This window comes from Oratosquilla oratoria, chromosome 1 (genome assembly GCF_046742065.1).
Source record: "Oratosquilla oratoria isolate Oo_2021 chromosome 1, ASM4674206v1, whole genome shotgun sequence".
In the NCBI taxonomy this organism is placed as follows: domain Eukaryota; kingdom Metazoa; phylum Arthropoda; class Malacostraca; order Stomatopoda; family Squillidae; genus Oratosquilla; species Oratosquilla oratoria.
Genome location: NC_134777.1, coordinates 71970051 through 71997863, shown reverse-complemented (window position 1 = coordinate 71997863; position 27813 = coordinate 71970051). Strand labels below are relative to the sequence as shown.

The window sequence follows — 27813 nt, the reverse complement described above, 5'->3', positions numbered from 1 at the left end:
ATTTGTCCTGCGGACTTAGGAATTTTAGTGAAGTCACAGTTAATCCCATTCTTAAATCAACCAGTGGCAGGAATCAATGAATCCTTAGATAACATTTCTATTTTAGATAGCGTGACCGAGTGGTCCAACCCTACAGAAGGTAAAACAATTTGTGAACCCAACTCAGAAGTTCAGGAAATCCCAGAGATTACTAAATTATCAACCACAGAAGCCTTGAGAATTGCAGATTGCGGAGTAACAAGGTCGACATTGTTACATCCCATGTCAATTAATAAGGTTGAAGTGTGTTTGAAAGGAATCAATGTAGACTGAAATAATTACAGTCTTAGAATCAGTTAAAATTAAAGGATTGAAGTGGGACTCAGGGATTTATAAGACAAATAAGAACAGAGTAGAAGTATTAGTAATTAATACTATGAATAAAGAGATAGTTTTAAAGAAAGGTACACAAATAGGATGTATTCAGGTGTGTACTACACCTATTAAGATTTTAAATGAGACTAGTGAGAAGATGGAATTACCAACTTCATCAATTTGTTCAGTTCAAGAAGGAATAGACTTAAGAAATAGATATAAAGAATTATTACAATCAACTAATTGCCCTGAGTTGGATGAAGCTTTATTTGCTTTGCTTATGAAACATAAAAAAGCAATTGCTTTGCCAGGGGACGCCTTAGGCAAAACAACTGTTTTAAAACATCACATTAAGTTAAAACCAGGAACACAACCTATCTACATACCAGCCTACAGAGTTCCTCACTCTAAATTAGCTGTAGTAGATAAACTCATCACTGAAATGTTATCACAGGATATTATTGAACGTAGTAAAAGCGAGTGGAATTTTCTGCTGATCTTAGTACCAAAGTCTGATGGAACTATGCGCCCAGTTATTGATTACAGGGAATTGAATAAGCACACCATTCGTGACAGGTTACCATTACCCATTATCGGTGACATTTTGAGAAGTTTGGGAACTGAGAATAGATATTTTAGTACTATAGATATCAAATCAGCTTTTTGGCAAATAGAATTGCATGAAGATTCAAGAGAGTTCACAGCATTTTCTCCTACAACAGGACATTATGAGTTGAAGAGAATGCCATTTGGGTTATGTAATAGTCCATTAACTTACATGAGATTAATGAATACTATTCTAGATGGATTGTTAGGAAACACTGCCAGTGTATTTCTAGATGACATTTTAATAGTTTCTCAGACTGCAGTGGAGCACTTTCAGAAATTAGATTTGATATTCTCGAGACTAGGAGAAGCAGGGTTAAAAGTAAAACTTGAAAAATGTAAGTTCTTGCAAGACAGTGTCATTTACTTAGGACATAAGATAGACAGACATGGACTGAGTACAGTAAATTCAAAGGTTGACGCTGTCAAGAATTTTCCAGTTCCGACCAATGTAGACAAGGTTAGGAGCTTTTTGGGATTAACAGGATATTATAGAAAATTCATTCAAAGTTATGCTGACATTGCTAATCCACTAAGTTCATTGTAAAGAAAGGACTCAAAGTTCATATGGGGACCTGCACAACAGCAAGCTTTTGACAAGTTGAAAGAGAAACTCATGAGTTCACCTATTTTAATTTTTCCCGACTATAAAAAAGAATTCATCCTTTGTACTGATGCATCTGACATAGGATTAGGAGGCATACTCATGCAAGAGAGAAATGGAACTTTGAAACCCATAGCTTACACATCAAGACTTTGTAATAGTGCAGAGAGAAACTACTCTATAACAGAAAGAGAAACTTTAGCAGTAATTTATTCTTTAGAAAGTTTTAGGGATATGATCCTAGGGTATCCCATCAGAGTTTGGACTGATTACACAGCTATTCAGAACTTATTTAAGCATAAGAATCTTAGAGGCAGACTTGCTAGATGGTTTGCGATACTTCAGTGCTATGAAGTTCAATTTGAATATATTCCGGGTAGAAGGAATGTAGCAGATCCACTTTCTAGAAACATTAGTCAACCAATGACTGGGACTGGGTTGATTAATTTTGTTTGTAGTATAGAAGAATTAGTAACTTTAGATGAAAAAATGCTAATAAGAGAACAGAGAGATGATGAGACATGTGATTCAATAATCAAGCATTTGATGAACCCAACAGGAGATCCTCCAAAGCTACCAAAGGGGTATAAGATAGAGGAATTTCATTTGATTAATGGAATTTTGTATAGGAAAACATTTGTAAATGGGAAAGACATTTCTAGAGGTCAAGTAAATCAGTTGGTTATACCACAAGCTCTTGTAGATGAGATATTGAAGTTACTTCATGATAGTGATTGTAGTTCACATCCTGGAAAGGATAAAACTTATAGACAAGCACAACTTAAATACTTTTGGCCAGTTATGAAGAAATCTATATATGATTATATAGAAAAGTGTGTAAAATGTGTAAAGGTGAAGGGAAATACACCAAAACCTGCTCCTATACTCACCTATCCCATTCCACAGAAACCTTGGGAAAGAGTTCACATTGATACATTAGAATTACCTATGTACGAGAACGGCTTTAAATACCTATTTGTTGCTATTGATTATTTTTCAAGATTCTGTATATTACAACCTATAATCAATAAGAAAGCTGAAACTATTGCTTCCGTAATCTATGATCAGATAATCTGTAATTTTACTACACCTATCTTAGTTTCAGATAATGGGACTGAATTTAATAACAAAATCTTGGAAAATCTATGTAATGTATTCCACATCAAGAAAGTCAATATACTTGTGAATCATCCCAAAGGTAACGGGGTAGTAGAAAGGTTAAACAAAAAGATACTTATATGTCTTAGAACCCTAATAAGTCCTCATAGTGTAACTTGGGATACTTGGATTCCTTGTGTTAAGTGTACCCTGAACAATCAAATTAATGTAGCAACTGGTGATACACCTCATTTTATAATTTTTGGGGAGGACAAAACTCTACCATATGAAATGTTGACTGCAGAGCAGAAGCCCATATATAATATGGATGATTATATATCAAATAGGATAAATACTCTTCAAAGTATTCACCAAAGAGTTAGGAAACATATGCAGGTCTATTCACAAGAGATGAAGGAACAACAACACAAAATAGCTCATAAACTAGAATTGAAAATTGGAGATTTAGTAATGGTCAAACTAACTTCACCCAATAATAAACTTTCACCAAGGTATACTGGTCCATATAGGGTAATTGATTCTGCAGGTGGGAACAAATTTAGACTTAAACATTTAGAATCAAGAGAAGAATTGATAGGACATTTAGATGACATAAGGAAAATTAGCTTGCAGATCTATGAAGATAATTATAGTAATACTCTTTGTATCAATGTTGACAACACTGAAGAGTATAAGGAAAACTTTGACTGTATTCTTGATGAGTTGAATATTAATCTTGATGTATTTTACAGATAGTATTGACCATTTGTATGTATTTGGGATGGGAGACCTAAACAACTGGAACTTGGTGTCAAGCAGATACATGGAAACCTAAAACCTAGGATCTGCTGTGGTCAGACTTGGAACCTTAAGGACCTCTCATCTGCGTACACACATGAGTATTGTGACTATTTTAAAGTAATGAGACTGTCTTTGAAAATGAAGTGTGTTGAAAAAATTGAATATTGAATAAGAATAGAAACAAACTAGATTAGTGTGTTTTGCAAATTAATTGCTATTGAAAAGATGATAAACCATTCAAATTTAAAGTTAGTGCTCATAGTGGATTTTCTAATCAATTACATCTTTTCTGTAGACAATCTAAGAGAAAGCATTATCACTTTTGTGTTCCGAGAAGCTTCACATGAATTCTCTGGTTAGGAATGTGTCTGTTATGAACAATTGTCATTACCAACGAATTTTGGTAGACCAAATCCCTCATTGTAACATACAAGGATCTCATTACTTGTTTTTCCCTAACAAGACAAAGGTTTCAATCAATTGTCCCGGGTTGAGTCCTAAATTGGATTTGGTTGAAGGTCTTCTCTATTCAAGATAACTGCGAATTGCATGCAGACACTATTTCCACCATTTCTAATACCCTTAATACAATGCATTTAACTGATGACACCTACATTTCAACCTTCAACTTCACATTGCCTGAAAACTCTCCTCCCTTGAAAATTAAGAGAAGACCATTGTCAAGATCTCCCTCAAATGATTTACATATACTACCAATCCTTATCATACCTTTGCTTTCAGTGTTAGTGGCAGCACTGATTGCCTTTGTTGTATTCCGGAGGTTGGCTCTGTCAAGGCAAATCAACCATGTAACCGCTTAATTCATTATATGTACGATTATAGTGCCTTATATATTGACATGCATGTTATTCAAAATTTTAGGTATTATGTTTATGTATTATTCCCAATTTATTGCATGAATGATGTATTTTGGAGGGTAGCTTAACAATTACGCAAGGGTAGATTAGCTTATTCTAGAAATATATTAGCAAGCCCTGTAAGAGGGAAATAAGAAATTGGTCGGGACGACCAACGGTAGCTGCCGAGCCCTGTAAGAGGCCGGTTGTTGTACGAATGGTAATCAGGTGAAATACATGCTGAGTCAACAATTCAGACACGACGCCTGCTCGCCTGCTGTTTGATAACATCGAAGGCGACGTTATGTCTATGTAAACACGCCGACGGTGGTGACTGTTTTATAATCGATGATGTAATCAAAACTGTAAGCGCAAGTTATTCTTCGTTTGACAATGCTGAGGTAAACGATATTGCTAGTGACATTGTAACGGCTTTCCGGATTGGAGAAAAGGTGGAGAAGGAGGAAAAACTATTGGTGCATGAATTCAAAGTCACGCCCATAAGGAGTGACATTTATTTGAGAAGTCAGAGGAGATTGGATTAGAAAAATTAGTGACGTCAGACGAAGGTAGCTTAGCGTAGGATACGGGGATCTCGAGAGACGGTGTGAAGAGACGAGAGAGAGAGATCCTGAGTGTAACAAGACTGTGAAATTACAGTGAAAGAAGAAAAGTACAATTTCTTTACCCCAGAACTGATTTGAAGTACATGACAAGAACTAGGCATGGGGCCTAATGAACTTGGAAACTAGCGAGACTAAAGGAAACTAGGCATGGGGCCTACTACTTAAAAAGTACTGGAAAACTTATAAGAAAAGACGTGAGGGGAAATTAAGTGACTACTAATAGAATAGAGGGAGAGGTCTGACAGTGGTGACAGTGACTCCAAGGGAGGTGAAAGACATCACCATGTTTCAGGAGTTAAAATGTTGTAGTGTGAACTTGTCATAATATTGCTGTACTCATGGGTGATAATTTATAGGAGTTCAAGCACCCCTTAATAATTGATAAGATGTCAAATATAAATCTTCTGTACTTGTAACAGCTCCAAGTGGCCCCCCACGTAACTTGAAAGTGGAAGCTGTTGACCAACACTCCCTGCGTGTGTCATGGAAACCACCCCTGAGGGAGGAATGGAATGGTGACATTCAGGGATACCTTGTGGGCTACCGACTTGCTTCATCATCCAACAATACATACATCTTTGAAACTGTGGAATCCTCTAAAGAAATGGGCAAGGAACATCACCTGACGATCTCCAAACTTGAGTATGCTCTTCATGAAGTTATTCACTTACTCTATTGAAATATAAAGATCATTTCAACCTTCAACATTTTTGTATAATCTTTAGGCATGAATAGCTGCACTTCAATACATTAAATACCTTATTTCCAAACTTTATATATTTAAAGTGTTATTTTACTTTTTTTTTTTTTTCCCTTACAAGGGAGGTAGCTAAAAATAAAGGCATAAAATCTGCTCCCACCCATTCTATCCCCACATACTCCACTCTCATTCACCCCCTCCCTCCCTCCCTCTTATCTTGGCTCCTCCTGGATGACAGGTCATCCCTGCATCTCACCCACTGCCTGCTGTCAGAAGCAATGTAGCAAGACACAGCACATCCACAGCAAGGCTGCTTCATTTAATCAGTGACCTCCCCTCACTGTCCCTTGATGCAGAAAAAGAGAAGACAGAAATCCCTTTGGACTCCATCGAAATATCAAGCATACTCCCTCCCCCCTATCCCCCACCCACTCCCTTCCATGCATCTCAACATCATCCATACACAACCATTCTCCACTCACCCCTATCTTCTGTCTTCTCCCTTCCTTCCTCAACAGATATTCCCCCCTTTCCCAATGCCCTTTCACCCCATCCATCCATCTCATCCTTGATTGGCCCCTCATGTTTACTCCTTCCATCTCTACCTTCCACAGCTCTTTTACTAATCTATCTTCACTCATTCTTTCCATGTGTCCAAATCATCCCAATACTCTTTCATCAACCCTATCTCCCAACTCCCTTTTCACCCCCACTCTCCTTAACACTTTGTTTCTCACTCTATCCAGCCTAGTAACACATTTAAACTCTTCCTCCCTTGTGTTTAATGTTTCTGCCCTATACTTTGCTGTTGGCACAATCACTCCTTCATACAATCTTCTCTTAGCATCCATTCCTAAATGTCTATTTCTCTTTACACTTTTTAATCCCCAAGGCATTTACTTCCTTCTCTCAATCTACATTCTACCTCCACCTTCACTCCTTCCTTTCCCGCTACATTTACCCCCAAGTATCTAAAGCTTTCTACTTCCTCCATTCTCTCTCCCTTAATAATCACTTCCAATTTGCCGCCACATTCTCCCCTTGTACATCTCATCACCTTACTTTTACCCACATTTATCTTCAACTTCATATACCAATTTTATACCAATGATATATCTCAACTTCTTTAAACTTTCTTCTTACACCAATTTTATACCAATGATATATTTTTGTTGAATTTGTCCTCGGACACCTTTAGTACATATGTAGCAATAGATAGGTGGTTGCACATGATCTATATATTCTGTCCCACTTAATGTTCTAATATCTTAATCTCTGCAGTGTCTATACTAAGTATGCTGCTGTGGTACAAGCCTTCAACAAGATTGGTAAGGGACCTGAATCTAAGGAAGTTCAAGCCTATACTGCTGAAGGAACCCCCCAGAAACCACCTCATGATGCCTCCTGCAACACCCTGACCTCACAGACCATCCGTGTGACTTGGTCATCACCTCATCTTGAGACTGTACAAGGAATGATCAAGGGTTACAAGGTCATATATGGACCCTCTGAGCAATGGTCTGGTAAGTTGATGCATGACAAGAAATAGGCAGGTTTTGTGGAAGAAGAGTTAGAAGATGGTTTGGACACCTAAAGAGAATGAATGAGGAAAGATTCCAGAAAGAACTTCATGGAGTGAGTTTCAGAAGACTAAGAATGAGATAAATGGATGAGATGAATGGAGCTTTAGATGCACCTGGAATTTATCAAGAAGGGAAGAGATTGTGGAAAGATAGAATTGAATGATGAAAAGATGATGCAACCTGAAGGGATGTTCTTCTCACCTGGTTCATAAATTATTTTTAGTGGAGGAGGCTGCCACATGATGAAGTAATAGGAGTAAACCATCTCCAGCTTTGGACCCTATTATGGAAGACCTGTGTCTTGCTTCATCGCCCTGAACCCAAGCAGTGTGGCATGAGGCATAGTTTATTTTTTTTTTATTATTATTATAGGTTTATTCAACAATATTAAATACAATTAGACATACATATATACATTTTTTTTACAAAATTGGTAGTTGAAAAGGGAGAGCGAGAAGCAAAGCTTATGGGGAGTTGCTCTCCCTTAGTGACCCTTTATTCCATAGGTGCTGAGATGGGAGAGATGGTTCAGAGTGATTTTTTATGTATGGGGCAGAGCCCTCACATGCTTAACCCCTTCCATACGGTGCCGCACACGTAGGCGTCATGGACTTAGATCTCGGTGGCAGCAGCCAATGCCAGCCGTACGACGTGTCGTAATAATAATCGCATCATAAAATATAGTCACCGCTTATATCGATCGTTCTCTCTTCACCCGTGAATTTTGATAACCATAGAAAATGCGATTACAAAAGAATTAGAAAGAATGTCATTATGGAGGGGCGACTACAATAAATATAATCAAGACGCCGATATGGCAGCCTCGCGAATACACTCGCTCCCCATGACGCCTACGTGTGCGGCCCCGTATGGAAGGGGTTAAGTGCTGCCCCAGGGCAAAATTCTCATAGCTGGAATTAAACACTAGAAATTATAATATAGAAAAAAAAATAATTATTCCTCAGACTACGCATACAACTATGGACAAAGGATTCTCATTGATTGATCATATTCATTATATTAGAAGCTTTCTAGTTTTACTTATGGCAAATTCATTGATTACATCACTAAAGTTCATCTGTATTATGTGTTAGATTAAATGCTGAGGAGTGCAAGTCTTGATAATCTATTCTGGCCCATAGAACTCCTCAGGTATGTTTTAATTAGCTTCAGTTTAATGAAAGGCCATTTGAAGGAGGCTACTGATATCCCCACTGTCAATAAAAGTCTCAGTGCAACACAACATGAAGGTTAGCAAATCCTTTACCATATTTATCAGTGAAGAAAAGCAGTTCTGGAGCTGTTTCTGGAATTCTCTTTTTCACTAAGAACTTCAAATCTTACACTTCTTAACAGAGCCCTGATGGTGAAATATCTTCATCATATTTTTGGGCCATATCTTTGTAGATTGCATCGATTTCCTGTTAATTTTCACAAAATAACTTTTGGGCATAGAACTCCAAAATGGTTATCTACCTCCTGAAGTCGAGCACTTTTTGACTGCACTTCTTCAGCAAGTACATCACTTGCAACAAGAAGTTTTCCTTCATGTCAAGCTGAGGGATGAGTGGTTCATCACTGGTTATTTCTCCAGGCATACACTTCTTTCAATGCCCTCACTTAATTTTGATTTCTATCTCCTACTTATTGCAGAGTCCTATGCTTTTGGTAACTGCTCCTTGGATGCTGATTTCTTGGTTCTCTTGTAACCACATAACTAATGCATCATGATCTTCATGAGCATCAGCAAAAGTCATCACAGGACTCTGAAGGCGTTTTTGAACAGTATGCATCTTTCTCAAAACTGGGATCCAGAATGAAAGAAATGCCAGAAATGGGCCTGGTTCATTAAATTCCACACTACATAAGCCCTCTGTGAGGGACACTGTCCTAGCCTCCTGATAGGTGGGGTGGGTGGGTGTGACATTAAACCATATCATCATCACTTTTTCCAAATTCCATTATACTACATTTCTTAATGTTGAAGTTCACTTCCCACTTTTGATTCCATTCCCAGATCTTGTCCAGGTCTCCCTGTAGCGATTCACAATCTTTTTCCATACATACTTTCTTTAGTGGTTTTGTGTTGACTGCAAAGAAGACCATGTAACATTCTACACCTTTCATGTCATTTACATATATTGCAAACATAATCGGAGCCAATACTGAACCCTGTGGGACTCCACTTATCATTTCTTCCCAACACTGAGCACCACTCTCATTTTTCTCCCATGCAAGAAATCTTCCATCCATTTCAATAGTTTTCCATGTATACCTCCTGTTGTTTCAAGTTTCCTTGATAGCTTTTTGTGTGGTACTTTATCAAATGCCTTTTGTAAATCCAGGAGAGCACAGTCTGCCTATTCATCCCTTTCTTGCATTATATCTATTAACCTTGAATAGAAACAGTTCATATTTGTGGCTTATGATCTTCCCTGTCTAAAAATATACTGTTTCAGATTTAGTATATTGTTTTCCTCCATCTACTTTTAACCACTTCCATACGGTGACGCCTACGTAGGCGGCATGAGGAGCAAGTGGGTACTCGATGATGCTGACGTTGGCATCTTGATTATATTTATTGTAGTCGTCCCTATGTAACTTTCATTCTCTCTAAACTGGCTTCATCATATTTTCTATGGTTATCAAAATACACGGGTGAAAGAGAACGAACGATTGAGCACTGACTTTATTTTTTATAATGCGATTATTATGACGCAACATCGCACGTTGGGCAGCTAATGCTGCCAGACGTGCGATGTGCCCCGGAGTGAAGAGGTTAATGACATTTTCACACATTTTAGTTACTATACTTGTAAGGGAGACTGGTCTAGTGTTTATTGGGTCTTCCTTGTCTCTCCCATTATATATTGGCATTTTTCCAGTAATCTGGTACCTTTCCTTCTTTGAGTGAGCACTCTATTATCTTATATATTTTGTCTGTTAGTTCATCTATATATTCTTTTAGTATCCAGTTTGCAATTCCGTCTGGGCTGTATGATTTTCTGACATCAAGGTTCATTATTTGGTCCCTTATTTCCAGTGGCGGCTTGTGACGGTTATTGATGGGGGGGCTGTCTCACATTCAGACACAAATAAAATCTTAAATGTTTTTATTGTTATTGTTTAACCTCTTCACTTCGGGGCACATCGCACGTCTGGCACCATTAGCTACCCGACGTGCGATGTTGCGTCATAATAATTGCATTATAAAAGATAAAGTCAGTGCTCAATCATTCGTTCTCTTTCACCCGTGTATTTTGATAACCATAGAAAATTGATGAAGCCAGTTTAGAGAATGGAGATTACGTAGGTACGATTACAATAAATATAATCAAGATGCCAACGTCGGCATCATCAAGTACCCACTTGCTCCTCATGCCGCCTACGTAGGTGTCACCGTATGGAAGTGGTTAACATACCATTGATTGATAGATTATATAGATAATTATTCAATTATTTAGGTCTTACCAGTAAATGATTGACTTCCTCAGGGCAGACTTAGACTATTTGAAAAGGAAGTCCATTGTCCTGTTCTTGTTTTGTGCAAACAGATCAATAACTTTTTCATTTAGACCTGACATATTATTGATATAAATCTTCTCTATTGAAATCATGGCAAGTGCATTTAGCCTCTCCTGCTTCAGAGTGCTCCTAAGTTTTGACCCTCTCCAGGGTTAAAAAACAACATTCAGGCTCTGCTGTAGTCACTGGAATAGTCAAAAGAATTTTTATGAATTTTGTCAATTCACAAAGTACATCACCTAAGTTATTTTCATTCACAATCTGTAATAGTTCACTCAATTTGGAAAACTCATGCAAATCATTTCTGTCATAGAATACTCTAACTTCAGTCAAAAGTCTTTCTTTGGCAATCATGGGATAAGCTTCAGTGGCTACTTCAACTTTCTCTAAAGTAACATTTTGCTTGAAGTTAGTGAAACAGTCTTTGTTGAACAATTTAGCAGCTACTAATTGTTTAGTGAAAGAAAATCTCTCAGCTATGTCAACACACACACTGTCACACACTTCTTTTGCTTCAGCCATGAGTGTTTTTGTGGGATTTTCATAGTATTTGGAATTTCTTATTTCAGAAATAGCCCTTTTGAAGTTTGTAATAAACTCATGTGCTTTAGTCACATCAATGTCTCTACACTGCATTTGGTAAATAATCACTTCTACATGAGCCATTATCTAGTGGAAAAGCTCCAACCAAAACTTGAAACTTTCATCATTCAGGGTGTTCAAAATACCTGTTGCTTCTCGTTTGGTTATAGTAGCATTTGATGTACTCTGTATTTCCTCCATGAATTTATTTAAGGATTCAAAATGTTCATAAACCATGTTGACAATGTGACTATGAAAGTTCCACCTTGTAGAAGATGGGCATGGAATACGGCTAGTCATGTGCTATGTAAGAACATTTAAACATAGAGGTGACCTTGGAAAAAATGCTGCTATGCCCGAAAGGTTAGAGAAAAAATATTCGTGAACCCCGTGTAACACTTACAGCATTTTGCATAATAAGATTAAGTTGGTAGGCATAACAGTGAATGAAATGGGCGTTATTGTACACTGATTTGATTTTAGCCTTCTTACCTTTCATAACACTTGCACCATCAAATGTTTGAGCAATCAGTTTCTCTGCATTCCCTTCAAGGACTGTGTTTAACTGATCAAGGATGCATTTCGATAACCCATCTGCTGTTTGATTTTCTGGAGTGAAAAATCCCCAAAATCTCTCAACAACCTCTTCACCTAGCAAGTATCTTAGAACAATAACCATTTGAGTGTGTTCTGAAACGTCTGTAGTGTCGTCTGCCATAACATCAACAAAGGGAGCTTCTTTAATTTCTTTTCTGATCTGATCACGATATATTTGCAGTAGACAATCTAGAATTTCATTCTGAATAGTCTTGGAGACACCTTTGAAGACTGCATTACTTTCTAAATGGGTCTGCAAGTCTGGATCTAATTGTGATGCATGATTTATCAGTCCTCTAAATACACCTGGATTAGCAGAGTCATCAGTTTCATCATGGCCACGCAAAGGTAGCTCAAAATGTCCACAAAATTTTATGCAGTCTATAATCTTGGACAAAATTTCACGATTCTTGGTAACCTTCTTATTATGTGCATTCACTGAAAGACCTGCATGACTCACTAAGTCTTTAATATTTACACTGCCAAGAACAGATAGAGAAATGGCATTATAAATATGGTTCTTGGTATTTTTGTGTTTCTGTTTTTTCTTTCAAGCTCTTTATGCATGTAAAACCATCTTTGGACCATACTGAATCGCCTCCAAAGAACAGACATGGAAAGCAAAATAGTGCATTCTTAACCTCACATCCACAGAGCCATGTTTTCCTTTGGTACCAATCACAATTAGAATTATGAATATACTTCTTGTTGTGGCTTACTCCTTGTACAATTTTAATTTCTGGTAATGAGTGACCTGCTTGTTTAATTGCTACCTTCTCTTGAAGCGTTAACTGTGAAAAATTGAGTTCTTTCAATGCAGAAACTGTCTTTGCTTCTTGTGCCATTTTGCAAAATAATGCTAGGCCTACCTGTGAAAAGAAGAAAAATACCGGAACTGTTAAACTGTCTGAGGTTCAGCAACACTTGGTAAGTTGCTAAATCGGAGGTTCAGCTACAGTTGCTAAATTTTGTTGGCAATTTCTATAAAACTCGCCCAGATTAAAAAGCAAAAAATTTGTAAAACAAATTTTGATTGGCTAATATTTATTCTCATATTTATTCTTATCTGATTGACTAATTACTAACAATATAAATTATTCATTCAGATTGTATTCAAGTGACATCATTAAATTAAGAAAATGTATAACAATACTTTTATCAATAATCAATTGTCTTACTTATTACAATTAATAACAATATTTAATTAACCTTCTTTTATAGACCGAATTTTATCCTTGGTTGCCATGGTGATGATTGAAGGATAACTGGAAGGATTATTTATAATCATTTTACTTTGTAGTGACGTGATGCATCCTACGACCCGTCACACACTAATCAAAGAAATCTTCCAAGTTCCTGTAGTTGGCAAGCGTAGTTCACAAGGGTGTCCCTGCCAGCCAGCGGTCAGCCAATCAGGAACTTGGAAAGCTCCTCACGTTCCCACCAGCCTCCTTTAAAAGTTCGGCGTTTCGCCGAGATGGGCAGAACAGTACCGACCAGACCAACCAGCGCACAAACTACATCTCGTCCAGTCTTCTAGCTGTCCCATCGAGCCTCACCGTCATCATCTGCTACTGCCTCACTGACGTTAGGCTCCACGTCCAGCTACAACCATAAGCTCCACTAAGCTGTGGCCTTAGTCCGAGCTTCACCTATATTTCTCATGTGACATTTCTAGTGTCGCACCTTGTGGCTAATTACCAAAAGAAAGAGATTAGATATTTTGTGTTGATTTTCAATTGTCCTGCCGTTGTTCCGAACTAAAACTACTACAAAGTGGTGACCCCGGAGTGACGATATCTGGTGGAAAGTTGTGTTAGTGGTGGTTCCTGGTATGCTTGTTGTGCCGTGGTACAAGCAGTTATCCTTGGCGCTAACTACCATATTGTAGTGCTGGAGGAAGTCGTAGCCAAGAATGGGTTGCTGTACCGCTGCTATGACGAATGTCCAAGGGAACTTGACATCGTGGAGTTCCAGGACGCTGTGGTGGCTGCCGTACGTTGCGATGGGCGTACCGTTGGCTGCAAGCAGGTCATGGGATGGCCAACGTGTACCGTGGTTGGGTTCTTCCGTCGGGGGTATGATGCTGACAGCTGAACCTGTGTCTGCCAGGAAGGATAGGCCAGAATGGCAATCATGCACTGAGAGGAGGGTGTGGGTATGGTTAGCGGGGGTAGGGGTGGTTACCGACCCCCGCGTTTGGCGTTTCCCTGCGACCAGCTGTATGGTTGTGTGCATCTGAGCGCCTTGGCTCCGAAGCGGGTATGGTACCAGCAGAAGGTAGTATCCTGTCATGGAGCAGGGCTACGTGGTGGTTGATGACTTCCCTTCTCGGCTAAAAGCTGGTTGAGCAAAGTCTTCATGTCGGCGACTTCCTGTCGTAGCTGCTGCACACTTTGGTCACTGGCACTATATGACACGGGAATGTTTTCACTCACAGCACTATTGTCACTAACACCTGGGTTGTCACTGCACTGAACACTATGCACTGGTTTGTCACTGGGGTGGAAGCTGCTGGCTGACCAGACTTGTACCGAGATATGACGTTGGAACAATCTATCTGCTATTTCGCAGTATTGTTCGTCATCCATATCGCCGGTTAGAGCTTCCAGGTGTAAGTGGAGGGCGTCCGGCATCTTGGTTTGAATCTGACCTATGGTCCAGCCTCCTCAGGTTCCATGGCACCAAACGCAACCGGACTACCGCTTACCACCCCCAAGCCAATGGACTCGTGGAACGGTTCCACCGCCAACTGAAGGAGTCGCTTAAGGCACAACCTTCATGCGACTGGGTCGACGCCCTTCCCCTGGTGCTTCTCATGATCCGCGTCACACCAAAGGTCGACAACGACATTTCCCCATCTCAGCTACTTTACCCTGAGAACCTTCGCCTCCCTGGGGAAATTGCCACGCCTGCCGTCGGCGATCCTGACCGTCACGCCCTCCTCCAACTTATCAAGGAGACATTCGCCAACACCCGTCCAACCCCCCCCCCTCGCCCACCACAACCTCAACCGGAGCACCTTCCCCCGGCCCTGTCTACAAGTGACTACGTCTTCCTCAGGCGAGACTCCAAACGAACTCCTCTTCAACGCCCATACAATGGCCCCTTCCGAGTCCTCACCAGATCAACAAAACACTTCGTGATCAACCGAGATGCCAAACTGGATCGCATCTCCATCGACAGGCTCAAGCCAGCCCACCTCCCCACCACTCCCCCTATCAAAACTCCAGGGCCACTACAATACCTCTTACAATATGGTCCTAACCCCATCCTCACCACCGAACCAAGTCATTCCCCACCCCCCGAAAACTCTCCCCTCCAAACCAATACTCCCCTCCTGCCCCTAACTCCCCACCACCACAGCACCTGCAGCAGGCCCCCCAAACTCACACAGATCACACGTATGCGACGGCGAACCCTTATCCTTCTCCTATCCCACAACCACACCCTTCTACAACTGTTCCCGGCACCCCCCAAGATCCTCCCCACCCCACGCCCCCCCTCGACCCAGCAAAGCAACAAATATCACCCAACCATATGTCTCCACAGCACCAAACACAACCGACCACCCAACGCCAGGCCTCCGACCTCGACAACACCACCCTGCACTCGAGCCCCCCTCCATCAAGGCCCTCCTCGCCAGACATGCCCCCTGACGGCATGACCACTCGTTCGGGGCGATTGATCCGAAGGCCAGACAGGTTCAAATACGTCGCGCGCGTCGCTCCCTATCCTCCTCGACGCCCGCTTTTGAAGAGCGGGGGGAATAGTGTAGTGACGTGATGCATCCTACGACCCGTCACACACTAATCAAAGAAATCTTCCAAGTTCCTGTAGTTGGCAAGCGTAGTTCGCAAGGGTGTCCCTGCCAGCCAGCGGTCAGCCAATCAGGAACTTGGAAAGCTCCTCACGTTCCCGCCAGCCTCCTTTAAAAGGTCGGCGTTTCGCCGAGATGGGCAGAACAGTACCGACCAGCGCACAGACTACATCTCGTCCAGTCTTCTAGCTGTCCCATCGAGCCTCGCCGTCATCATCTGCTACCACCTCGCTGACGTTAGGCTCCACGTCCAGCTACAACCATAAGCTCCACTAAGCTGTGGCCTTAGTCCGAGCTTCACCTATATTTCTCATGTGACACTTCTAGTGTTGCACCTTGTGGCTAATTACCAAAAGAAAGAGATTAGATATTTTGTGTTGATTTCCAATTGTCCTGCCGTTGTTCCGAACTAAAACTACTACAACTTCATGTTTACTAAGTAACTATAGGTAGTAATATTAGGTATTATAGATCATGTTTAACCTATGTAACACAATCAATACTAAAAATAATGTAATGATTAACCCAAATTTTGATTAGAAATTAGCATTGATTTATGTGTAGTGTTCATGAAACTTTGACTTTTTAAAATCTATTACATACGGTATTTAATTTGTCTTAAAATAGTAATATGTTATTATAGATAATGTTTAACTTTCTTAAAATAAGCTATACGAACAAGTAATTAATTTGGATGAATAATTAAATATTGCACCGACAATGTAATAAATTCTAGAATATCCAAGTTTGGACGACACTAAAATCATACCTGGCAAATTGAAAAACACGATCGAAAATAAGAGCGACGCAAGAACACACACACACTTACAACAAAAGTTGAGACAAGAATGCATGCCAGGCAGTCCACACTCTCCATATAGGCGCATTTTGGCGAGTATAAAAGCCAAATGACTTTGGCCTGATTTGACTTATTTGTTTTTGAGAGGTTTTAAAGTCAAATTCTCGGTATCACGCTTTGGGTTTGTTTTGACCAGAAGTCAAATCAGGCCAAAGTCATTTGACTTTTGTACTCGCCAAAATGCGCCTAATGACTGAGGCTAGCTGAGCCAAGACTGCATGCTAGGCAGTCCATACTCTCCATACCACCCGGGAAGCCTCTTCCCTTCTCCCCGCTTTCGTATCATTAAATAGTAAATAATGTACGCACTTCCTCATTGTTTTGCAGTATTTTTTTCATATAAATATATGAGTGGGTGTTTTATGTGAATGATAGTCAAACATAAATATATTAATATTATTTTCATGAATCCTAGAAATCCACTGGGGTGGCTGCAGTCTCACAGCCCCTATTGACGAGCTGCCACTGCTTATTTCTCTCTGTGTTACAATTATTTCTCTCACTGTAGCTATTGAAGTACTGTTCTTCCACTTTTCGGTGACTCATCATACATACATATACCAAAGGCTTTTTCCCTCTTACATGGGGGGTAGCCAAAAAGAAAAAGGCATGGAAACCACTCCTACCTATTCCATTCCCTACATATTCCACTCCCCTCCACCCTCCTCCCTCTTATCTTGGCACCTCCTGGATGATAGGTCATCCCTGCATCCTGTCCACTGCCCAGGGTCAGAAGCAGTGTCGCAAGACACTGCACATCCACAGCAAGGCTGCATCATAAATTTGGTGACCCCCCTCTCCATCCCCTCATGCAGAAAAGGAGAAGACAGGGAGAAATCCCTTTGGGCTGCATCAAATTTTTTCTCATACATACTTCCTCACCCCCCATCTCCCACCCATTCCCCCTCATGCATCACAGCATCATCCATACACAACCCTTCTCCATTCACCCCTATCTTCTGTCCTCCCATTCTTTCTCAACAGACATTCCTCTCTTTTGTAATGCCCCTTTCACCCTATCCATCTCATCCTAGGACACCCCCTCATATTCACTCCTTCCACTTCTGCCTTCCACACCTCTTTTACTAATCTTTCTTCACTCATTTTTTCTGTGTCCAAACCATCCTAATACTCTTTCATCAACCCTATCTCCCAGCATCCTTTCCACCCCTGTTCTCCTCCTCACCTCCTCATTTTTCACTCCATCTAGCCTAATAACCCCCATCATACTTCTCAGACATTTCATCTCAAACACATTCAAACTCCTTTATGTTCCATGTTTCTGCCCCATACATTGCTGTTGGCAAAATCACTCCTTCATGTAACCTCCTCTTAGCATTCATTCCCAGATGTCTATTTCTCATTACACTTTTTAATCCACCAAGGCATTTACTCACTTCTCTCAATCTACATTCTACCTCCACCCCCACTCCTCCCTTTCCTGCCACATTCACACCCAAGTATCTAAAACTATCCACTTCCTCCAGTCTCTCACCCATAATGCTCACTTCCAGCCTACTGTCACTCTCTCCCCTTGTACATCTCATCACCTTACTTTTACCCACATTTATCTTCAGCTTCCCTCTTTCACACACCTTCTCAAACTCTGTCACAAACTTCCTCAATCCCTCCTCTGATCCTGCTACAAGCGCAGTGTCATTAGCAAACAACAACTGGCTCACCTCCCACTTTTCTCCATTTTCTTTAACCATCTCCAACCCCTGACCCACTACCCTTGCATTCACCTCTAACACCATCCCCTCCATTTATAGATTGAACAGCCAGGGTGACATAACACACACCTGACAAAGTCCCACCTTTACCTAAAACCATTCACTCTCTCCATTTCTAATCCTAACACAAGCTCTACTACTCTCGTAAAAACTCTTGACTGCTCTTAACAGCTTTCCTCCTATCCCATATATCTGCAGTACCTCCCACAGTACCTTCCTGTCTACCCTGTCATAAGCCTTTTCCAGATCCATAAAAGCCCAAAACACATCCTTACCTTTTCCTATAGTTTTCTCACATATGTCTTACCACAAAAATCTGATCTACACAACCCCTACCTGTCCTAAAACCACATTGTTCCTCACCAATTACTTCCTCTGTTCCTCTCCTAATCCTCTCAATCAAGACCCTCCTATAAGCCTTCCCAACTACACTCAACAAGCTGATCTCTCTGAAACTACTACACTCACACCTGCCCCCTTTCCCTTGTAAAGCGGAACTATACAGGCACTCCTCCAGGACTCTACCCTCTCTTAAACAAACATTAAATATCCTCACCAGCCAGTCCACCATAACTGTACCTCATTTCTTCAGACATTCTGCATGGCATCCATCCAACCCAGACGAACTTGGAAATTGCATTCTGTGGAGTGTACAGAAATAGAACACAGCAAAAACAATATGCTGCTTTTTTGGATGGTGAATAGAGCAGCTGGGTTCTCTTCAAGCTTTTGCTTTTATCATCTGCAAGTTTCCTGTAGAACCATGCCTCAGTCATTTCTGTACCCTTACCCCTAGTAGCAAAGGGCCCTTTTGAATTCTGAAAATTTTCAGCTCCAATGGAAATAAGATTATCATGATATTCAGATGTTAAATGGTCAAATGGAATCAAACCAAAGTCACCTCTCTGAATATAATCTGCTTCTGCTGCTCCTTCAAAGTTAATTTCTAGCTTCACCTCCTGATCACGGTCTTCTTTATCTTCCCTGTCACACTCTTAAGAGAAATCCATTGAATCCTCTTCCTGAAGATCAAAATCGTCTTCACTTCCACTCACTAAATCCTCATTTAGAACACAACTTTCACTTTTTTGCCTTCACAATGAAAGCATCTAAAAAGCCAGCAAGCTTCTATTCTTCCATTATCAGCTTTTTCCTCATCCTTTTGTATGTGCATCCACTCAGCCGAACATGCTTTGGTGGCATAGCAGTGCCTACAAATCTGCATGAACAAAAAATAAATGAGTAGCTCACCACCAATAACTTTGAAATATCTTTATTTATTTATTTATTTATTTTTCAACAAATCAAATATTTGGTGCATGTAGGCTGTGTTTGGATACATAGTTTTTTGGGATGAGCGGGCATTTAAATGAGATTTAAATAGGGGGTTGACCAAACAATTTGATATATCCTTGTTTGATAAACCCTTGATGAAGCATAATTATGGGGAATCAAGAAATGGCTGGACTGCATAATTTTCCAGTAGATATCATGGTAGACACATTTTTTGCTAATAACAGTCATGCCATTGGAATCCGCACATTTTCACGGTCATGAAACACTATATAAGAAATGCAAAATGTAACAACAAGCATCAGGAAAATTGAAAAACTCACCTGACAGTCTCATGACATTTGCTGTAAATAAAATGACTGGCTGTGTTGCAAGACCAGCCAGTGGACAGCAACCAACCCAATAGAGCCGCAAAATTTCACTAGATTTTAAACAAAATCACCAAACATTTCAATACTTTTTCAATAGATTTCTCTACATTTTCTCTGAAATGCACTCAAATAACTTCAAATTTTTCTAAAGAAATTTTTCTAAAACTGGGAGCGAATTGATATTGCCAACATGTTGTCTTGGGATTTTTGGAAGGGTGGCAGTTATAGAGGCCAGACATGCCTCCTCCTTAGAAGTGCCACCCCCAGGCATATGACATCCCCCCCCCCCTCCATGTGGGGCCCTGGTATGGGGTGTGTGCTTTGACTCTGCAACCCTCTTTGTAAGAGGGAAAGGAGCTTTGGTATGTGATATTTTGGTCTTAGATCACATGTTAGACCCATGATCAGCACATATTACTTTCCCAGATGAGGGCTCAGAGCTCATATATGGCCTTGTACACACATATTTCAAATCCTTGCCCACTAGAGTTGGAGTGTTAGATTGCAGTGCAGTGATGATTACATTTTACAGCCTAGGTTGGACCTTGGAACTCTGATCACAAAGTTAGTGGTCAAGAACAGTACCACTGCACTGTCAAGCCAGTGTGTGTGTGTGTGTGTGTATTTACCTAATTGTATTAATTTTATTATACTGCAACTGTCCCACTGTTATGTGGTCCCCCCCCCGACTCTTAATACTGTCTTGTACCACTACTCTGAATATTTATTTCCTTTTTTGCTAAACCCTGTGGTAGGGGAGAAAGGATACTGCCACTGAGTGTTCCCACTTGAGTTGTAAAAGGTGAAAAAACAAGACGAAGATTAGGAATAAACACCCTACCCTCTGTAGGTCCAAAGGGGACATTCCTAAAAAAAAAAGCAAAGGCATAAGAGGGTCTGGGAGTTTTCCAACCAGAACCCTAAGGTTTGGGTCTTTTAATGTGTGTGGATGTGGTACAAATGAGAGTTAAAGGGAAGAGATAGGCAATATGTTTGTGAGAAGAAAGATGGTTGTGTTGGCACTGAGTGAAACTAAGTTGAAAGGGAGGGGAGAATGAGTTTGGTAGTATAGTTGGGTGGGTGTCAGGAGTGAAGAGAGGATGAGGGAGAGAAGGGGGTGGCTATACTAGTAAGTGAAGAGATAGGTAAGTGTGTGATGGAGTGGAAGAAGGTTTCTTGAAGGTTAATGTTGATGAAAGTGAAACTGGGAATGGAGATGTATTTATTTACATAGTTGTATCTTACAGGAATGGGAGCTATGCTTGTGGTGTCCCATCTCTGTATCTCGCCAAGTCTAATTTGCTCTTAAATTTGTGTATTGTTTTTGCACACACTATTGTTTCGTCTGGTATGTTCCATACATCCACCATTCTGTGGGGAAAGCTGTTCTTTTTCAGGTCTCTTCTATAACTGTCCTTTTTGAGTTTCTTTCCATGTCCTCTTGTGTTTCTCTTATCCCAATTTAGTAAGTCTTTTCTATCAAGGACTTCCATACCTCTCATAATTCTGTAGATGGTCAACAAGTCACCTCTTTCTCTCCTTTGTTCCAGAGTCAGTAATACTAGTTTTGAGAATCTTTATATGACAGTTTTTATAGTGTTGGAGCCATCTTCATATTTGCTGTCTGGATTCTCTCAATTTTACTTATATTCTATTTTATACTGGGTGACTATAATGTTGCTGTGTACTCCAATTTAGGTCTTATCAGTGTGACTAGTATTTTCTTTACTATTTCTTCATCCAAGTAAGTAAAAGCTACTTTTATTGATTGAAATAGACATCTGGGAATGGATGCTAAGAGGAGGTTATATGAAGGAGTGATTGTGCCAACAGCACTATACGGGGCAGAAACATGGAACATAAAAGAGGAAGAGAGAAGGAGTTTGAATGTGTTTGAGATGAAATGTCTGAGAAGTATGATAGGGGTTACTAGGCTAGATAGAGTGAGAAATGAGGAGGTGAGGAGGAGAACGGGTGAAAAGGGAGCTGGGAGATAGGGTTGATGAAAGAGTATTAGGATGGTTTGGACACATGGAAAGAATGAGTGAAGAAAGATTAGTAAAAGAGGTGTGGAAGGCAGAAGTAGGAGTGAATATGAGGGGGCATCATAGAATAAGATGGATGGATAGGGTGAAATGGGCATTACAAAAGAGAGGAATGTCTGTAGAGGAAGGACGGGAGAGGACAGAAGATAGGGTTGAATGGAGAAGGGTTGTGTATGGATGATGCTGTGATGCATGAGGGGGAGTGGGTGGGGGATGGGGGTGAGGAAATATGTATGAGAAAAAATTTAAAGCAGCCCGAAGGGATTTCTCCCCATCTTCTCCTTTTCTGCATAGGGGGACAGAGAGGAGGTCGCCAAATTTATGATGCGGCCTTGCTGTGGATGTGCTGGGTCTTGTGACACTGCTTCTGACCCCAGGCAGTGGACAGGATGCAGGGATGACCTGTCATCCAGGAGGTGCCAAGATAAGAGGGAGGGAGGGTGGAGGGGAGTGGAATATGTAGGGAATGGAATGGGTGGGAATGGTTTCTATGCCTTTTTCTTTTTGGCTACCCCCTGTGTAAGGGGGAAAAAGCCTTTGGTATATGTATGTATATTTAAATTTTTCTTAGTGGCTTTTTGTGTGGTACTTTGTCAAAAGCCTTTTGTAAGTCCAAGAAGGCACAGTCTGCCCAACCATCTATTTCTTGTATTATTTCTACCAATCTTGAGTAAAAGCATATTAAGTTTGTAGTCCATGATCTTCCACTTTTAAATCCAGATTGGTTGGGGTTTAGTATGTTGTTCTCTTCCAAGTGTTTAGTCCATTTATTTTTGATAACTCTTTTGTATATGTGTGTGTATTTACCTAGTTGTATTTACCTAGTTGTATTTTACGGGAAGGGGAGCTATGCTCGTGGGGTCCCGTCTTCATATCTCATTTTATCTAAACTATTTTTGAATTCATGTATTGTTTTTGCACACACCACTTTCTCATCTAACTTGTTCCAACTGTCTATTACTCTGTGAGGAAAGCTGTTCTTTTTCAAATCTCTTCTATAGCTGTCTTTTTTTATTTTCTTTCCGTGTCCTCTTGTATTTCTGTCATCCCATTTTATCAGATTCTCTCTGTCAGTAATTTCTATGCCTTTCATGATTCTTTAAATAGTTATCAAATCTCCTCTCTCTCTTCTTTGCTCTAGTTTTTGTAGCTCAAGTTTTGCTAGTCTCTCTTCATATGATAGTTTTGAGAGTGTTGGTGCCATATTTGTAATTGCTCTTTGTATTCTTTCAAGCTTTTTTATACATTTTTTTTGTACTTGGTGACTACATCGTTGCTGCATATTCCAATCTTAGTCTTATCAGAGTGATTAGAATTTTCTTCACCATTTCTTCATCCAGGTATGTAAATGCTACTTTGATTGTTCTTATTAGGTTATAAGTTTCTCCAAAAATCATATTTATATGTTTTTCAGGTGACATATTATTCATAACAATGACTCCCAGGTCCCTCTCATTTTCTACTTTTTTTATTCCTTCTCCCAATTTATATGCTCCTGTTATTCTGTTTTTGCTTTTTCCAAATTCCATTATACTACACTTTTTAGTGTTGAACTCCATCTCCCACTTCCTACTCCATTCCTGTACTTTATTTAGATCTCTCTGTAGTGATTCACAATCTTCTTCAGTTTTCACTCTTTTCAGTAGTTTTGCATCATCTGCAAAGAAGCTCATATAGCTTTCAATTCCTTCATCCATATCATTAATATATATAGCAAACATTATTGGGGCCAGAACTGTTCCCTGCGGAACACCGCTTATTACTTCATCCCATTTTGAGTGCTGGTTTCTTATCACTCTCATTTTTCTTTCTTGCAAAAAGTCCTCCATCCAATTTAGTAGTTTGCCCTGTATTCCTCCTTGAGTTTCTAATTTCTTAAGCAACTTCTTATGTGGTACTTTGTCAAAAGCTTTCTTTAGGTCTAGAAATGCACAGTCCGCCCATCCATCTCTTTCTTGTATTATATCTATTAGCCTTGAATAGAAACATATTAAATTGGTGACACATGATCGTCCTTGTCTGAATCCAAATTGCCTTGGATTTAACACTTTGTTTTTTTTTCTAAATATTTTACCCATCTACTTTTGATCATTCTTTCACAAATTTTTGCTATTGTACTTGTTAGAGAGACTGGTCTATAGTTGGTAGGTTCTTCTTTATTTCCTCCTTTATATATAGGTACTATATTTGCTTTTTTCCAATCTTCTGGAACTTTTCCTTCTTTCAAGGAACTATTTAGTATGCTATGTATTTTGTCTGCCAGTTCATTCCTGCATTCTTTCAGTATCCAGTTTGCTATTTCATCTGGTCCATGCGATTTTCTGACATCAAGATTACTCAAGTGTGTTAATATTTCATTCTTTGTTACTTCTATTTCTTCCATAGGGGGGACTTTCTCTTTCCATTCGTTCTCTTCAGGTTGTATGTTCTCCCTTGTAAACACTGATTTAAAATGTTTGTTCATAATTTCCGCCATTTCCATTTCCTCAGTGTATTCCACTCCCTCCTGTCTTAATTTCTCCAAGTCTTGTTTGTTTTTCAGTTTATTGTTTACAAATCTGTAGAATAGTTTTGGTTGATCTTTACACTTTTCTATGATATCTTTTTCATATTTTCTCTTTTCCTCTCTGCACGCTTGTACATATTCATTTCTATAACCAGTATATATTTTCCATTTTTCAGGTCTTCTGTATTTTTACCATCTGGTCCAGGCTTTGTCTCTTTTGTCTTTTAACTCCCTACAACTTTTGTTGTACCAGCATTTTACATATTCTTTTTCTTGTTTTTGTCTTGGGACATACTTTTCCACTCCTTTTTTGTAAATTTTTGTCAAAATATTCCATTTCTCTTCTACTGTTGTTTCTTCTTTGTATATTTCTTCCCAGTTTTCCTTTTGAAAGAATTCTCTTATTTTATCAAAGTTTGTTTTTTCATACATCATTCTTCCTTTTCTATATTGTTCATTTCTTTTCCTATATTTTTCTTCATTAAGTTCCAGTTCAATCAATATGTGGTCACTTTTACTTATTGGTGTTTTATATTCAATTTTGTCCACTATTCTAGGTTCGAATGTAATTATTAGGTCTAGTCTCGATGGCTCTTCTTCATTTCTATACCTTGTGTTCTCCTGTATCCATTGTGTCATTGTATGGTCAGTAACCATCTCAAGTAGAGCGTTTCCCCATGAGCCGTCTCCACCCTTTACTGTCATCTCTTCCCAGCAGATTTCTTTGCAATTAAAGTCACCAATCATAACTATTTTTCCTCCCTCTTCCATTATCTTGTTTAATGTTATCTTTGTGTCCTCTAACATACTTTTATGTTCACTCTCTTCCCATGAAGCTGTTTTCGGGGGCACATAATTTATCACAAACTTTCTGTTCTTCTTATCTCTGTCTTCTACTTCCATCATTATCATCTCTACTGTGACACACTTCACGTTTATATCCTTCTTAGTCAGGAACATAACTCCACCCCCTTCCTTTTTCACTCTGTTTCTAATCCAATAATTATATGCATCATGTCCTACACTGTTGGGTGGTAGTGGACCTTTTAATTTTGTTTCTACAATTCCCATTATGTCTGGTTCTTTTTCTTTCAAATAATCATTCAGCTCATTCAATCCTGTTATTAATCCATCTATATTTGTGTAAGACACTCTTAGTTTTCTGCCACCTCCATTGTGTTCTCTGTTTCCCTTTTGTTTTTCTCTTGTATGTCGACTTTCTTTAGTTTCATATTCACTACTCTCCAATAGAATCTCTCTTTTTCTGACTCCATTCTTATCTCGTTTTTTTCCTTTGCTTCAAGTCTTTTCTGTTTTTCTTCCTCTCTTTCCTCTTTATTTATTTTCCTTTTTTATCCATACCTTTTTATATTGTTCACTTGTTGCTAGTTTCCCTGTTTTGGATAAGATATTCTCAGCCGTAGTTTGTGACCTGAATTTAATCTTAATTGGTCTGGTCTTGTCTGTACTATATTTCCCGAGCCTGAATTTCTCTTCGATTTGTTTCATTATTTCTGGTTCATCTTCCTGAACTAATTCTAGTAAATTTCTTACTTTTTCATTTTCCTCTTTGATTCTTGTGGTTCTATCTGGGTTATGTTTCTCTTCCATTCCTAATATAATTATACATTTCTTTTTGTCTGCTAAGTCTCTTACTATATTCTCCTTCTGTCTCATCACTTTAATAACTGAGTTTTCAGTTTGTTCATTCATTTGCTGTCTGATTATGTCAGTGAATGCAACTTTGCTATTTTCTTGAATTTTTTTCCAACCCTCCTTGTTCTCCTTATTATTCTCCTTTAAGACTTTATTCTCATCTTTTACTTCCCTCAACTGTTTTTTTAATTCATCAATTTCCTTAGTTAAGTTTTTGTTCGCCTTCTCTAGTTCTTCCAATTTTTCAACTCTCCGTATAATTTTGTTAACATCACCGAACCTACGCTCCAAGTCCTCGATCATCTTATCGACCTTCTCTTCTAGTCTTGTCAGTCTTTTGTGTCCCCCCACCCTCTTTAAATCCCTGGAAAATATTCTCATCACTTTCTACTGTATTGCTCTTATCTATACTTCTAATCTTTACATTTTTATTAGACATTTCATCGTCGTCGAGGGGCCTTTTGTTTACCTTTCGCCTGTCTGCCTGGGCCAAGTCTACTCCTTCCTCATTTCCTTCCATTTCCCTCAGTAATCCCTCCCCTTTTCCTCTTTCCCTACTTTCCTACCACTCCACGAGTAATTTCCCCCCCACCCTGTAAATACAATAGGCACTTCTCTTTGCGTTGGGATCCACAAAACTTCAATTCTCTTCAGAACGTCTTCTAAGCCATCCATTCGTTGAAGTGTATTTACCTAGTTGTATTTACCTAGTTGTATTTTACGGGAAGGGGAGCTATGCTCGTGGAGTCTCGTTTTCATATCTCATTTTATCTAAACTATTTTTAAATTCATGTATTGTTTTTGCACACACCACTTTCTCATCTAACTTGTTCCAACTGTCTATTACTCTGTGAGGAAAGCTGTTCTTTTTCAGATCTCTTCTATAGCTGTCTTTCTTGATTTTCTTTCCATGCCCTCTTGTATTTCTATCATCCCATTTTATCAGATTCTCTCTATCAATAATTTCTATGCCTTTCATGATTCTGTAAATAGCTATCAAATCTCCTCTCTTCTTTGCTCTAGTGTCTGTAGCTCAAGTTTTGCTAGTCTCTCTTCATATGATAGTTTTGAGTGTGTTGGTGCCAATTTTGTAAATACTCTTTGTATTCTTTCAATTCTTTTTTATACATTTTTTTGTACTTGGTGACCACATCGTTGCTGCATATTCCAATCTTGGTCTTATCAGTGATTAGAATTTTCCTCACCATTTCTTCATACAAGTATGTAAATGCCACTTTGATTGTTCTTATTAAATTATAAGTTTCTCCAAAAATCTTGTTTATATGTTTCTCAGGTGACATATTATTCATAACAATGACTCCCAGGTCCTTCTCATTTTCAACTATTTTTATTCCTTTTTCTCCCAATTTATATGCTCCTGTTATTCTGTTTTTGCTTTTTCCAAACTCCATTATACTACACTTTTTAGTGTTGAACTCCATCTCCCACTTCCTACTCCATTTCTATACTTTATTTAGATCACTGTGTAGCACAATCTTCTTCTGTGTTCACTTTTTTATTAATAGTTTTGCATCATCTGCAAAGAAGCTCATATAACTTTCAATTTCTTCATCCATATCATTAATATATATAGCAA

At 39.3% G+C, this 27813-nt stretch overlaps 1 protein-coding gene across 8 annotated transcripts in view; it reads left to right on the top strand.

The window, feature by feature from the left end:
• LOC143039346 (cell adhesion molecule Dscam1-like) overlaps window positions 1-27813 on the top strand; it is a 283763-nt gene that overhangs the window by 147141 nt on the left and 108809 nt on the right. For all 8 annotated transcript variants that reach the window (XM_076209353.1, XM_076209263.1, XM_076209795.1 and 5 more), the window contains exons 21-22: window positions 5366-5588; window positions 6928-7169. In XM_076209353.1, the coding sequence (XP_076065468.1) occupies window positions 5366-5588; window positions 6928-7169 (465 nt within the window). The remainder of the gene's footprint in view (window positions 1-5365; window positions 5589-6927; window positions 7170-27813) is intronic.